The 15,587-nt window shown below is 26.8% G+C and overlaps 2 protein-coding genes across 2 annotated transcripts; both read left to right on the top strand.

Annotated features, from left to right (window-relative positions):
* The first annotated feature begins 508 nt into the window (after positions 1-508).
* LOC127253963 (purine permease 3-like) lies at positions 509-6,513 on the top strand. The gene is made up of 2 exons (XM_051278782.1): positions 509-1,282; positions 5,926-6,513. The coding sequence occupies exons 1-2, from the start codon at positions 596-598 to the stop codon at positions 6,316-6,318; spliced, it is 1,080 nt and encodes a 359-aa protein (XP_051134739.1). The 5' UTR covers positions 509-595; the 3' UTR covers positions 6,319-6,513.
* A 2,469-nt stretch (positions 6,514-8,982) lies between these two features.
* LOC127254018 (purine permease 3-like) lies at positions 8,983-14,049 on the top strand. Its single transcript, XM_051278871.1, has 2 exons — positions 8,983-9,729; positions 13,431-14,049. The coding sequence occupies exons 1-2, from the start codon at positions 9,016-9,018 to the stop codon at positions 13,854-13,856; spliced, it is 1,140 nt and encodes a 379-aa protein (XP_051134828.1). The 5' UTR covers positions 8,983-9,015; the 3' UTR covers positions 13,857-14,049.
* Positions 14,050-15,587: the final 1,538 nt, after the last annotated feature.

The following is a 15,587-nucleotide window of genomic DNA, read 5'->3' as shown; positions in this document are numbered from 1 at the left end:
AAAATCATGAATTAGATATAGAAATCCGAAAAAAAAAATTCAATTTAATTATATTGAATGGATAAGTTTTATTAGATATAGATATATATGTAATTTCCTAATTAATATTGTTACTTTAATTAATAATTTCTTAATAACAAAATTCTAATTATGATTAATATTATAATTGGTATTTCTTCCTTATTTCTTTTTTTTTTTAATTACCATTCGATTCCTTACATAAGTAAGAAAATAAATTGTAAATAGAGAAAAAAATCACCAAAAATGCCGGAACATTTAAAAATAATAAATAATAAAAAAATAGAAGTGAATATTATATTATTATTATTTTCCAACGTAAGTATAACATGTTTCTCACAAAACAACATAAGCATATCGACAATGGCAATCTTTAGTCGCCTGGTCCAGAATTCCAATGATTGCCCTAATTTCTTACATTAATAATATAATATAATATAATTTATATTTTTTATTTTTTATTTATATATATATATATATATATGATATCTACGATGATCTGTTAATCATGTGGTCGTGAATAGTCATTAATTGCGGTGTGTGTCGAGAAATAGACAATCCACAGGCAAATACAATAATGGAAGAAACTCCGGCGACCGGCGCCGCCGCAAAAAGGGTGTTGCTGGTCATAAACTGCATAATCCTCGCCGTCGGGAACTGCGGCGGACCTCTGATCATGCGCCTCTACTTCCTCCGCGGCGGCCGCCGGATCTGGTTTTCCAGCTGGCTCGAGACTGCCGGATGGCCGGTGATGCTAATCCCTCTCCTCGTCAGCTACACGCGCCGCCGGCGGAGACCTATATCCACGCGCGTGATCCTCGCCGCGGCGGTCGTCGGAACCCTCACCGGAGTCGACAACTACCTCTACGCCTACGGCGTCGCGAAGCTGCCGGTGTCGACGTCGGCGCTGATCATCGCGACGCAGCTGGCGTTCACGGCGGCGTTCGCGTTTCTGATGGTGAAGCAGCGGTTCACGGCGGCGTCGATCAACGCCATCGTTTTGCTGACGGTCGGCGCCGTCGTGCTGGGCCTCCACGCGAACGGCGACCGGCCGAACGGCGAGTCGAACCGGGAGTATTTTTTAGGATTTTTTCTGACGCTGGCGGCGGCGGCACTGTACGGACTGGTGCTTCCGGCGGTGGAGCTGATTTATAAGAAGGCGGAGGCGGCGAGCTACACGGTGGTGCTGGAGATTCAGATCGTCATGTGCTTTTTTGCTACGCTTTTTTGTACCGTCGGAATGCTCGTCAACAAAGATTTCCAGGTCACTTCTAAATTTAATTTCTTCAGTTTTTTTTAATAGAATATTATATTTAATTTATTGATTAAATAAAAAGTGAAGAATGAGTGAGTAAACATAATCATAATTTCCTGTCATATCATAACAATTTAAGATATTTAGAAATAGTACAATATCAATAATTATTTAATACTACTTTATCCTGAAAAATTATGTAATTTTGATTAAAAATAAAAAAAAATTTAGAAATAAAATAATTATACGATGTAATATAAAAAAATATTTTATTTAACTTTTTTTAAAAAATTAAAATAATAAAACTAAATGCAAAATTTTATAAATAAACACATATCCATAATAGAAAAATAAAAAAGTCTTTTTTTTTTTTACTCCTACTACCATATTTGTTTTTTTTTTATTACTACTATTTTTTAGGATATTCTTGTAACATTATATCAAATATTAAGGGTATTTTTTTATTTAAGTGAAAATTATAACTAAAAAAAGAAGATATATTAATTTTGGACAAAATAAAATAACAAAATAAATTAACTCAGGGAGAATTTAATTATACATTTTAAATGAAATTCAATTTTATAAATATATTAGTTGAAAATAACTCCATGATCATATATTAAATAAGATACTGGTGTATCTAAAATAAATAAAAGATTTTGTTTTCATTGAGAAAATAAAAAATAAATTAAGCAGGATATTTCTTTTTTAAACTGGTATATACTGTACTAAAAATATATATATATATACATATATTCTTAATATACTGTAGTAAATATATATACCTAAAATTTTTCAACATATTCTTTTAAAAATATTAATATATTATATATATATATTTATTATTTTAATATTATGTACATTGAAAGATTATTATTTTCTATTTTCGTCCATCTCAAAATAAGTTACCATTTTCTAATCTAGTAATTGTATTATTTACCTAATATAATAAATACCCTTTTAACTTATACTATATTACACAAATGTCATTACTTTTATATTACACAATAGTAATAGGGGTATTTTCGTTTTTTTCATTATAATCTATTATAATATTAATATAAAAAATTAACGTGCAAAAATAAATGATAACTTTGCACCGGAGACGGAGTATTACATTTTTGATACTTTCGTATTAAAAAATATTCTTTAAACCAAAACGAAACAAACACGCCCTTAGCTTTTACTTTTTAACGCTGGTAACTGGGGGCATGATTCCTTCAACTTTCAGACTTACTAAATGTAGTAGTATTAATATATAGCCGTCTCTCTCAGTATAAAATATATATATTTTTTAATAAAAAGAATTATATATTAATATTAAAATATTTAAATCTTTTATGTAAATTATAAATATATAATTTTACTTACTATTAATTTATATATAAAATTAAATGATAAAAATATCAAAAATTTTTACACATTTTTATTTACCAATAAATACTATTTTTTTTTGTGCTAGATGAATTGTTTACATTATTATGAATATGAAAATTTCAGTAAAATATACTTAGTAATTAATTAAAAAATATATTAATATAAATAATTATTATATAATAAAATAATTAATTAAGATTAAAATAATTATCTAATTTAAGATTTAAAAAATTATTAATTATAAATTTAAAATGTAATTAAATGTATAATTATATTTTAAAAAACGTTAAGAATTTAATGTGAGACAAATTGAAATAAAAAAATAGATATTTTATGTAAGAAATAAATAGTATTATTTTTTAATTTGTTACAAAAATTATATAAAATATATTTTAGAGTGAGATGAAAAATTTGTTTACTACAGTATTATATATTTTAATAATACATACTTTCTCCCGTCCGCCTCTAAGAATCACATTTTCTTTTTACGTTATTATATTTAACATTAAAAATATCTTTATATTTGTATAATTTTTTATACAAATGTCATTCTATTAGTATTATAAGACACTAATAAAAAGTATTTTGCAATTTTTTTTTAATTTGTACTACGTTTTAATATAATAATTAATATTCAAAAATCAATACGCAAAAAATAAATGAGACGCTTAAAGTCGGACGGAGATAGTAATATTTTTTAAAATCTATGTAGAATGAAAATAATATAAAACTCCAAGATGCTTCTCAAATATAGTTGAACATATCTATATATAAACTTTTGATGTGAAATATATTATAGTATTATCTATATTTAACAATAATGTTTTTAACAGAATATATATGAAACATATTACAGTATTTCTTTTTAAATATTACATTAATTTTTCAATTTAACTATTTTAATTTTTTTTTTTGCATAATTTAATTATTTTTATTTTATTTTATCTATATGGATCCTACAACGTTAGAAAACACAAAAAAACAAAGCCTTAATGACGAATAATAAATATATAGTGGCATTGAAAAATTAAATACGTTCGGACCATGGTCTACATTTGATGGCCGAAATAATCAACAACTACATTATTTATTATTATTAAATTTTTCTGCTGTTACTATGCTGACTAATTAATACAATAGTGACTATATAATATATATATATATCAACAATATAGCTATAAAGTATCAAATATATATATATATATATTAACAATTTATAGTGCCCTAAAGTGTCATATTTTTCGTGAGCATATATCGACAAATAATATTTAGCGTCCGATTGTTTGGGGGTTTGGATTTTGAATTGAAATTTGAATAATAAAAATTTTGAATTTAAATAGTTGTATGATGTGATATAAATGCGTGTTGATGTGATGTTTTAAATATAAAATTGATTTTTAGTATAATATAAAAAGTAAAAAATAAGTGTTTGATTTGATATTTTTAGAAAAAAAAAATAAAATAAATAATGAATTTAAAATCCAATCCTCTAAACTAGAAAATTTTAGCATGGTGCTGAGTATTTGTTCAACATATCTTAAACTTTTTTATTTTTTGTTTTTATTTTTTCGTTCTAATTCAATATATATATATATATTTTTTATTACTTTTATTTTTTCTATTCAAAAATAATTTTTTATATTATAGTAAAGTACTTTATATATGAATATCAAAATATTTATAATTTAAATAAAAATATTCTATTTTTCCCTTAAGAACAAAAATATTTTATATATTCTAATGAATTAATAAAATATAATTATTTTTTAATTTATTAAAAAGACAAATAGGTGTTTTTTTGTGTACGGAAGGAGTATACGTTAGTGTAAATGTTGATTGTATCTTTGTAGTATCTACACATTTTGTCCTAATAGATTGATGTAACCCAATCCATTAAATTAAATAAACTTTATTATTTTATTACCTTCTAGAACACTTTTAGGCTTCTTTACTTTATATACTTATCCGTCATTTAAAAATAATGTATATTATTAGTGTTATTTTACTATTTTAAAATAAAAAATAATTATTTTAAAATAAAATTAAAAATATATATTTAAAACATAAATGTATACTCCCTTAATTTTCACCTATTATAATATTTAAAACGTAGAGGTATACTCCTTAAATATTTTACTAAAAATAATTATTTAATTTTTAAATTATCCTATTTATTATTACTCACTTAAATTCCTGAAATTGCACTATGTTTAGGATATAAAGATTATATTCTTATTGAAAATATATGCGCTATCCGAATAGTGGAGATTTGAGTTTAAAATTCAAACCAAACACACATTCCGATTTAATTAACTAACAACAAATTCTGAGAGATTTTTTTACGCCATTTTAAAACTACATTATCATATCATGGATTCAATTAATTAATTAATTAATTCAAATTAAACTCTCATATAAGTATCTATCAGCTTACTTTGGGTTTGTTTCTTTAGTCACCAAACCTCACATTTCTACTATTTGGAGTTTGTGTTTTTCGAAAAAAAATATATTTTTTTTCTTTCACAAAATATTTCATCATACATTATTTTAATATCAAACTCAAATTAAAATTTTTCCAAACTTATAAAAAAAAAATATACCCAAATTTGCTACATAAATATTAAAATATTAATATATATATTATATGTTTTTTTTTTAAAAAAAATCGGATATGTATTATATGTACTTAGTGCAATAGTTGTATATATAGACAATTGTGCCTATCCTTAAACTTCTAATAATATTTTATATGTAAGTTGATGATATTGTCATCATATCATATGTAAAACATTAAGGGTGTGTTTATTTGAGAGATTTGTTTGGATTTCTACTATTCATCATATTTTTTTCCACCCCCCAAAATATCAAATCAAACACCTATTTTTTATTTTTTATATTATACTAAAAATCAATTTTACATTCAAAACATCATATCAACACTTATTTATATAACATCATACAACTATTTAAATTCAAAATTTTTACTATTCAAATTTCAACTCAAAATCTAAACCTCCGAACAAACATATTATATAAGAAATATTGATATCTTTGTAGAGAAAAAAGAATTTAAATAGTGAATAGTAAAAATATGCAGTAAAAATCACAAAAGAATACAACCCAAAGTTTTATAAAGTTAACTTAAAATACAATTATACTAAAAACGAAATTAGATGGATAGATCGATTTAAAACGACAAATCAAAATGAGAAAATAAATAGATTGATTCTAATTCTAGAGAACAATAATTAATCGAAATGTGATTGTGATTGCAGGCAATTCCAAGAGAAGCAAGGGAATTCGAATTAGGGAAATGGAAATACTACATGGTAATTGGATGGAGTTCGATAATCTGGCAGTGTTTCTTCCTGGGAGCCATTGGAGTCATCTTCTACGCATCATCTCTTCTGTCTGCCATTATCATCACTGTCCTGCTCCCTGCAGTTGAAATCCTTGCTGTCATCTTCTACCATGAAAAATTCCAGCCTGAGAAAGGCATCTCTCTCTTCCTCTCTCTCTGGGGATTCATTTCCTATTTCTATGGTGAGATCAAGCAGACCAAGAAGAAGACCAGAAACAACAATAACACAACAACAGATTCTAACAACGATCAGACAGTTGCAGATGAAGAACAACCTCAGCTGCCTCATGATGCTCGTGTCCCTTGAAAGGTCCCGGGACCTCAGCACCACGTTTTAAGACTATATAGGCTCTCTATGTATGTGTGTGTGGTAGGAGATATATGACTGAACTAATAATAATTAGTTGCAATTTAATATATATATATACACATAGGCTGTAATAATTGTCACAGCTTCTTTTTAATTTGGGGCTTTTATTGAGTCGAGTTTTTACTTTTGTCATTGGATTGTTTATCGATCCAAATTCAAAAAAGAAAAATTAAGTGCATGTTGATTTCTCCCTCTTCAATAATTAATTCTTGATCTGATTTCCGAGAGGTATTTGGGATTTTTACTTATTTTTTTATTTTACAATATTTAGATGGTGTAATTTGGTTAGCTCGACTATTTTTTTTTTGGTTATCTTGTGGTAGTTTCTTTGTTGGCTAAGCATAATATATACCTTTGGGTGGGCATCGGATCGTCAGCCTCATTTTTCCCCGCCCCGTGTAATACAGGTGTATATATATACATAATACATACATTATTTTGGGAGAGGGGCTGGGTGGGAGTGAGGGAAAATGGGGCCAGCCGATCTGATGCCCTTTGGGTGTATTTTTTGGCACTAGCTGTATTTTGCATGTTTTGGGGTGTATTGAATTCAATAAATTTTATTAGAAAATAAATCTTAGATGTAAAGTTTTTGTTGAAAAGTTATTTGTTGAACAAAAGACTCTCGAATAATTCAAAGGGTTAATTTTCAAAACTAGGACAATTCACAGTTAAAACAACGCATTGATATCAAAATATAATGCAGAACTGAAAATAACAAATGAGACAAAGTATTTGTTAACTCGGTTCAATTATTAACCAATTTATATCCGGAGATACCAATTCATGAGAGATTCCACATGTATGATAAATATATATTGATACCGTATTAAAATTTTGATATATTAGCTATATATACTATTTCATATCCAAATACTAAAATTTAAAATAATAATTTTAGTATTAATATATTGAATTATTTATATACACAAATATACCAAATACTAAAATACCTATATTATTTTATTATATATTGAAAATATTATATTATATATTGCTACCATACTAAAAAATTCAATATAATAATATTAGATTATAACAAATATTTTTTATATACTAAAATTTCGATATATCCTACAATAAAAAAGTAGATAAAAAATTTTGATAAAAAAAATTTATATACCCAAATTTTAATATTTTTTATTAAATATAATTTAAAATTGATATAAATTATAATAAATAATTAAGAGGTAGAGTCGGAGAGGGGGCTGAAAGCCCTTTGCCCATATAGTTAGCCTCTGATTGTGGCATAGTTAGTCCAGCTAATAGTAAAATACACCGTCCGTCCCAGATACTATGTCCACGTTGCTGTTTCTATCTGTCTCACGTATCATGTCACTTTTCTTTTTTGGAAAATGATTACACACTTTAATTTCATTTTAAATTTTTTAATTTTATTTTTTCTAAAAATTTTAATTAAACTAATTAGTTATCTTAATCTTAATTTATAATTATTTATATTATAGGATAATTATATTCGCTAATACATTCTTAATTATCTACTAATTACACATCTCCTAAAATACCGTGTCTACAGTGTAGCAGACACAGTATTTGAGACGAAGCGAGTATTAGTTTTGGTAGATCAACATATTTGCATGGATTGCCACGTGTCAATTTCACTAATCAACTGAACTTAGTGCGATCATTATTGCCTAAATTAGAAACCAAGTTTATAATATATATATAATGCTCGACGATGCTAAAGCAAGTATTGTGCTGAATAGTACTGTTAATGGACAATACACTTAATTATTACATACAATAAACATTATACGTTTATAAAATATAAATGCAATATATGATATATTTTCATACAATACATATAATAATTACTTTTCGCACATGACATACTCTTTTACAAGATACGTAATAATTATGTACAAACAATACATATTGTGTATAATAAAAACTTGTGTTTCTTTTCTACGCCGTAACCCTCCCCATTAATGCACATATGTATTAATTTTTTTGCTTTTAATTTTATCTATGCAAAGAAAATATTCAAAAACACAAATGAACGAGCGTACCTTTTTATAGTTATAATTATTCTTTTTAGCATATGAACTTAACCAACTCTTATTTTTATGGTTAGTTTTCTTATAAAGATTTGTTTGATTTTAAATTGAGTTTGAAATTTAATTTAAATAATATTTTTATATAAAAAATAATATATTTTTATTAAAAATTATAATAATTAAACATAATACAAATACACAATAAAAACAAAAGTAAAACAACAAAAATACGCCGACACATAAGCACATATAACATTTTTAATATTGTGGCAATGGCCATTCAGCCACTAATACTAATTATCATATATTATCCTAAAATAAAATAATAGAGCAAAAACTAATCTAGGTTTCCTGTATATTGGTAGCTTCCACTTCTCAGCCTTGTGATTGGCCCAAACAACGCCACGTCGACAGTACCATGCACCGGTGTGGGCCAAATCAGCCGTTTTCCACAGCACGCGTGAGCGCCACGTAAGCAGAGGTTGGCATTTATGAACCCGGCACGTGCTTGCCACGTGCTCAGTATTCGCCTATATAATCCCCCTCGGTCGCAAGGGAAATGTATATTAATTAATTTCTAATTTTAAATTTTTAACGTTTAATTTTTAAAACAACAATGGAGGAATCTCCGGCCACCGGCGCCGCCGCGAGAAGGCTTCTCCTGATCGCCAACTGCCTCATTCTCACCGTCGGATGCTGCGGCGGCCCGCTGATAAAGCGCCTCTACTTCGTCGGCGGCGGCCGCCGCATCTGGTTCTCCAGCTGGCTGGAGAGCGGCGGCTTTCCGGCGATCCTCATCCCGCTCATCGTCAACTACACGCGCCGCCGCTATTCCTCCGGCGGCGCGGCCAAACTCGTCCTGATGAAACCGCGCGTGTTCCTCGCCGCGACGGCGGTCGGAATTCTGACCGGCGTCGACGACTACCTGTACGCCTACGGCGTCGCGAAGCTCCCCGTGTCGACGTCGTCGCTGATTCTGGCGACGCAGATGGCGTTCACGGCGGCGTTCGCGTTTCTGATCGTGAAGCAGAAGCTGACGGCGTACTCGATGAACTCCGTGGTGGTGCTGATGGTGGGGGCGGTGGTGCTCGGGATCCACTCCGGCGGCGACAGGCCGGCCGGCGAGTCGAAGACGGAATATTTTATCGGTTTTCTGATGACGGTGGCGGCGGCGGTTCTGTACGGATTCATACTTCCGGTGGTGGAGCTGATGTACAGAAAGGCGAAGCAGAGCGTGACGTACACGCTCGTGATGGAGATTCAGCTCGTCATGTGCTTCTTCGCCACTCTTTTCTGCACTTTCGGAATGATCGTCAATGGTGATTTTCAGGTAATACCCAATTTTTATTTATTTATTAACTAATTGATTAATTAATTAATATATTAATTTGTTTTTATGGCATAGCTATTGTATTTTTGTCTTGTAAGTTTCTGTATTTTATTTTTTTGTCCAGAAATTTTGCGATATTATCTCTTAATTTCAGGGCAAAAAAAGAAAATAGAGTAACTTACAGGACAATAATGCAGTAGTGGGAAATTAGATGAGAATAATAGTGATTATATTATATATATATATATATATATTTTGTTGGAGAGCAATGAGATAATAATTAAAGTTTAATATAGAAATATTTTGAAATGATCATAATTTTGTGGAGATATATATCTGTAATAATTTTTTTTTTCATTAATTACATAAAAGAATAATAATCGAGATGGAGGTATTGTTTTTGTTATAATATATATATAAATTATAATTTGGGCTTTGGAAAATAATTTTAAATTTTAGTTCTGATCTTTGTGGATATCTTCTAAATCGTATGATTTTTGTCTGAGCTGAAAATGGCATTCTTTAAGACATATATATATATATATATACACATATGTGCAATATTGCTTTTATAATTAATTAAATTCTTGATTATAAATATGATGGAATATTTTTCTTGCAGGCTCAAGCTCTCAGAGCTTGTTACTCGTGCTTGCATGCATGGCATGCATGCACGAGCTCGAGATAAAGTTCTAATTAGAAATAACACAATCTAAAATTAAATTATAAAATAAAATAAATTCCCATAACGCAATTACAACACATAAACACAATTAATACTCAATTATCAGTATAAAAAAATAAATAAATATATATATATACACACGTGGAGATGCTCAATTCTTAATATTTAATAAACACCAACATATTAATATTTATATATATAATAAATATTTGAACTTTCACACAAAACCAATTATTGAGTTGAAATTAATCTATAGTTGATTCATAGTCAGCTCAAAGTCATTTATTTAGCTAATGAGTCAGCTAATAGTCAGTTATACATACATACATATAATAATAATAATAATAATAATAATAATAATAATAATAATAATAATAATAATAAATGTAAGAGTTTCATTGTATAAATAAAATAATTACTATAAATTTTATTATATAATTGATGTTAGTAAAAAGTGTGCAAAACCTCAAAAAATCAAATTCTAAAACAAAAGATAGATGTAGGGCTTGTTTGGTTTTGATTTGAATAGTATTTTGATATGATATTTAGTGAGAAAAATAATATAACTAAAAACTTAGTTACAACATCCTTTATATAAAACATATGTACATATCAAATACTCCATCCGTCAAATTTCTATTGTCCTAAAATATATTTGCATAGTTTTTAGGTGATTATCTTTTTGTTATGAATTGACAAATTTGCCCTTAATTGTATGGTAGGATTAAAAGTAATAAATGAATGAAGGGTAAAAATGTAAAGTTTGTGTTTAAAAAAAGAAATAGGACAATAGTTATTGGACGTCCCAAATAGAAAAGTAGGACATTAATTTATGGACAGAGGGAGTACAATATATGTAACAGATGCATGTGTATTGTTTGTGTTTATATTTGTAATCTATATGTTTAATATATAGTTATTGTGTGTGATATTCTATATATGAATATAGAGAATTCTTGAAATTAATTAGCGAGAAAATTGGGGGAAAACGAAAAAAATAAATAAATAAATAAAACAGTATAGCTAGGCTCTGTGTTTTACTTAATATTTATTTATTTTTAGTGCGTGTGTATAGTTTTTTTTTTTTTTTTTTTTTTTTTTGTCTATAATTGGTATAGGTTGGTAATGAACTAAGTGTGCAATCCATGTCATGAATGCACACTTAGCTCAAAGATTGGATTTGGATGTAATAAAAATATACGATTATGTATAATAATATCATATCCTTTGTCACTAAAAAACAAAACAAACACAATTGGTGGTCATTACATAAAATTATATGTGACTTTCTTTTCCACTATATATAAGAACTATCAATGATTGCCTTATTATCATTATTAGAGATAAATATATATATATATACATATATATGTTTTTTGAATATATGACATTCATTGACATTTTAATCTCTTAAATAAAGTTTGTATATACATTAAAAAATGCATTTATATATTATTTAAAAAAATTAAATTCACATCAAAATTTGCTATCTAAAATTATTACGTGACTAGTTCATAAAATATTAGATCATTTTTTGTACTATATTTTATTTAAATGACTAAAATGATAGGAATATTTTCTTTGTTATTCAAATTTATATCTATTTTTTCTAGTTGTAATTCAAAAATATTTTTGCTTTTTTTTTTAAAGTAAAAAACTATTATTTTTTTTTTATTTTACTAAAAAAGGAAAAATTTTATTTTTATCCAATTTTTTAAAAATACATTTAACCCTAACTATTTAGTGGTTGATGTCATGCCTAATTAGATAATGAATCAAGATTAGTTATTAAAATGCTAATGCTTTTTTCACCATTCCTTAATGTTGGGTGCATTAATTATATTAATTAATTAAGATTACAAAAAAGGTTCCTAATTATTTATTTATTTTTATATGTGTTTGCATTATAAACTTCATCATTCACAATTTAGATTCAAATGACTTACGTAAACGTTACGTGTTGTGCAATTAAGATAAATTAGTGAACTATTATAGCTTATGTAATCAAATTGCAATATTAATCATTGCTTAATTATGATAAAATTTACAATAATATGACATATATATAAATATTAAAATCACAATTTATTTTTTTTTTATTATATATGTACGTATGTATAAAGTGAAAATTGCGTTATTTGATCTTTATTGTGTGTGTATAGATATAAATTTGGTTATGGGATTTTATAGATTAATTAAAATATATAGTTTGCACTTTATATATTTACAAAATTCATATGACAAAATCAATAGCCAAACATAAATATATTCACCAAAAATTAGTAATTGATTGAACTAAAATAATTTGATTTGTTGCAAAATTTAATTGGTATTCATATAGAACTCACATGCACAAAATAAAAAAAAAATATATATATATATATATATTAGTATTATATTATAAAACTAAATTGCAATTATTGCATGGTAAAAAATTGGAACTTTTTTTTACACTATAAAAAAAAAAAGAAATAAAAAAAAATAAAAAATGAGTAGCTCAATTTATAATAATCTCAAACCCTAACTTGTGGTGCTACATTAAGACTAATTAGTAATATAATATGGCTGCATTTTTAATCATCGTATTTCATTATTTATTTATTTTTTATTATTATTATTATGTTATCCTGAAATCTCATGTGACATATTATAGGACAAGAAATATGAATTAAATACATATAACCTTATAAGATTATAAGAAATCTAGGCTTTTGTTTATTTGTATTTCGACCTTTATTATAAATTATCATTAGTAAAATTAAATAAAATATACCTTAAAAATACTATTTCCAACATACATGTTTTTTTTTTTCAAACATTACATAAATATATATATATATATATACAACTTGTAAATATGTAATTTCTCTCCTCGATGCATACATACATAAATTTGTAAAATTTGTAAATACATATATATATATATTGAGAGTATTATACATATATATACGTATAAATACACACATATACATATATACGTATATAAATAAATATATGTATGTATGTATGTGTGCAGGCGATAGGGAAGGAGGCAAAGGAATTCGAAATGGGGGAGACAAAATACTATCTGGTGGCTGTCGGAAACTGCCTTCTCTGGCAGTGCTTCTTCCTGGGCGTCAATGGCGTCATCTTCTACTCCTCCTCCCTTCTCTCCGGCATCATCATGTCGGCGCTGCTGCCGGCGACGGAGATTCTCGCAGTCGTCTTCTTCCACGAGAGATTCCAGCCTGAGAAGGGGATCTCTCTCTTCCTCTCCCTCTGGGGATTCATTTCCTACTTCTATGGAGAGTTCAGATCTGAAGCCAAAAAGAAACAGCACCTCATTAAAACCTGCACTAACTGTAAGAACATTGACGATGACGATGACGACATCAATGTCAATCATCAGACTGAAGAGATTGTGCTTTCGGATCTTCCCATGACTGACCATGAAGCTCCTTGATGAGTTTGTCTGCGTTTTCGTCTTTTGAGGTCCTGGGACCTCAGGTCCGGTCGCGGTTTGACGGTGACTGTGTGCTTGTGTGGGTGTGGAGGTCCTGGGACCTTGCGTGAAAGGAGTGTTGTTTGAGTTTGCAGTGTTATGGTATTGTATAATTAATTATTGGGAATAAAAATGACTATTGGGTGTGTTTTGATTTTGGGCTTGCTTATTATTCATTTTGTTATATAGCAATATTAAAAATTAATTAATAAAATCCGGATTTTAAGTATATATTAATATCGAATCCAGTTCTACTTGAATATTTTTATTTTTTTTAAAATTATACTTTATATTTGAAAATATGAAACTTAAATAGCAGTTTGTTTGGTTTTATAACTCAAAAATACCTTTTTTTACTATGCATAATGCAATTAGCTAATAAAAGTATAATAATATTTTTTTTTTATCAAAATACTATTTAAACTGAAATTCAAAATAAAATAAAAATCAAACAAACATTTAAATGTATAACTTCAATCTATAAACTAATAATAATAATCATATTACCAATGTCTTTTTTTTTTTTTTAAGAATATATAATATTTTATCGCACAAATACAAAAAGACAAGTAAATAAATAAAACAAAATTTTTTTTAAAAATACTTTTACAATTCCTCATATATAGTTTATAAATTTAGATATTACTTTAAAATATTTTGTTGATATTTATTTTTTCTATTAATCCCTATATATATTCATTGCTATATATCCATATAATTATTAAAATATAGAATTTGCCTGTGGGCTTGTTTATTTTAAATAGAATATATAATCCATTATTTGAGGGAAAAAATAGTGTAGTTTTGGTGACAATACTTATAATTTTGGTTAGTAAATTGTTCAGTTTTAATTTAAAATTAAAATTTTTTATTTGAAATATTATTTTATTTTAAAAATAATACTTCCGTCCCAAACACCGTGCAACATTTGTGTTTGGCGCGGGAATTTAGATGAGAAGTATTAAGTACGGTAATTTGAGATAATTTGAAAATTAAGTGATGTGATTGGATAGATAAATGATTATTTGTTTTTTTTATTTGAGTGATGTGATGGGATAAAGTGAAGTGTATATTAATATATGCATATAAATATTATTAATTATTTTTAAATTTGAAAATATTGCAGTGTGTTTGAGACAAACAAAAAAGAAAATATTGCAGGGTGTTTGAGACGGATAAAGTATTAATTTACATATATGTGTCGCTTTTTAAAAGTATTTTAGAATGTCACAAGAAATAGAACTGTTAGAGGGACATTAATGAGTGAGATAATTGACCATTTTCATACACATTAATTCTATGTTTAAAAAATCAAATTAATGAATTATAATATATTTTTATTTAAAATATATAAATAAATAAACTTTACCTTTTCTTTTTTTTTGTGTTTTTTTTAATGTTTATTAGATAAAAAAATGTAATAATTTAAAGAAGTTTTTGATGTTAAATATAATACTTATGTAGAAATATTAGAACATTAAATAGTAAAAATAATAGTAATAGGGAAAAAAGGGCAACAAAGCCACCTAATTTCCATGCAAAATTTTAATGTGTTTATTTGGTGATTTTTTTCTAGAGTTTTGAACAGTAAATTTGATGTGATGATTAGTTAGTTACAGAAATCAATGTATTCATTAGAAAATGTAAAAATTATATAGTATACAAATAAAATAAAATAAAATAAAATAAAAA

The sequence above is a fragment of the Andrographis paniculata genome, unplaced genomic scaffold, assembly GCF_009805555.1.
Source record: "Andrographis paniculata isolate CXL003 unplaced genomic scaffold, ASM980555v1 Contig52END, whole genome shotgun sequence".
Taxonomy (NCBI): domain Eukaryota; kingdom Viridiplantae; phylum Streptophyta; class Magnoliopsida; order Lamiales; family Acanthaceae; genus Andrographis; species Andrographis paniculata.
Note: the sequence above shows the minus strand (reverse complement) of the source record. Positions and strands in the feature narration are given on the sequence as shown.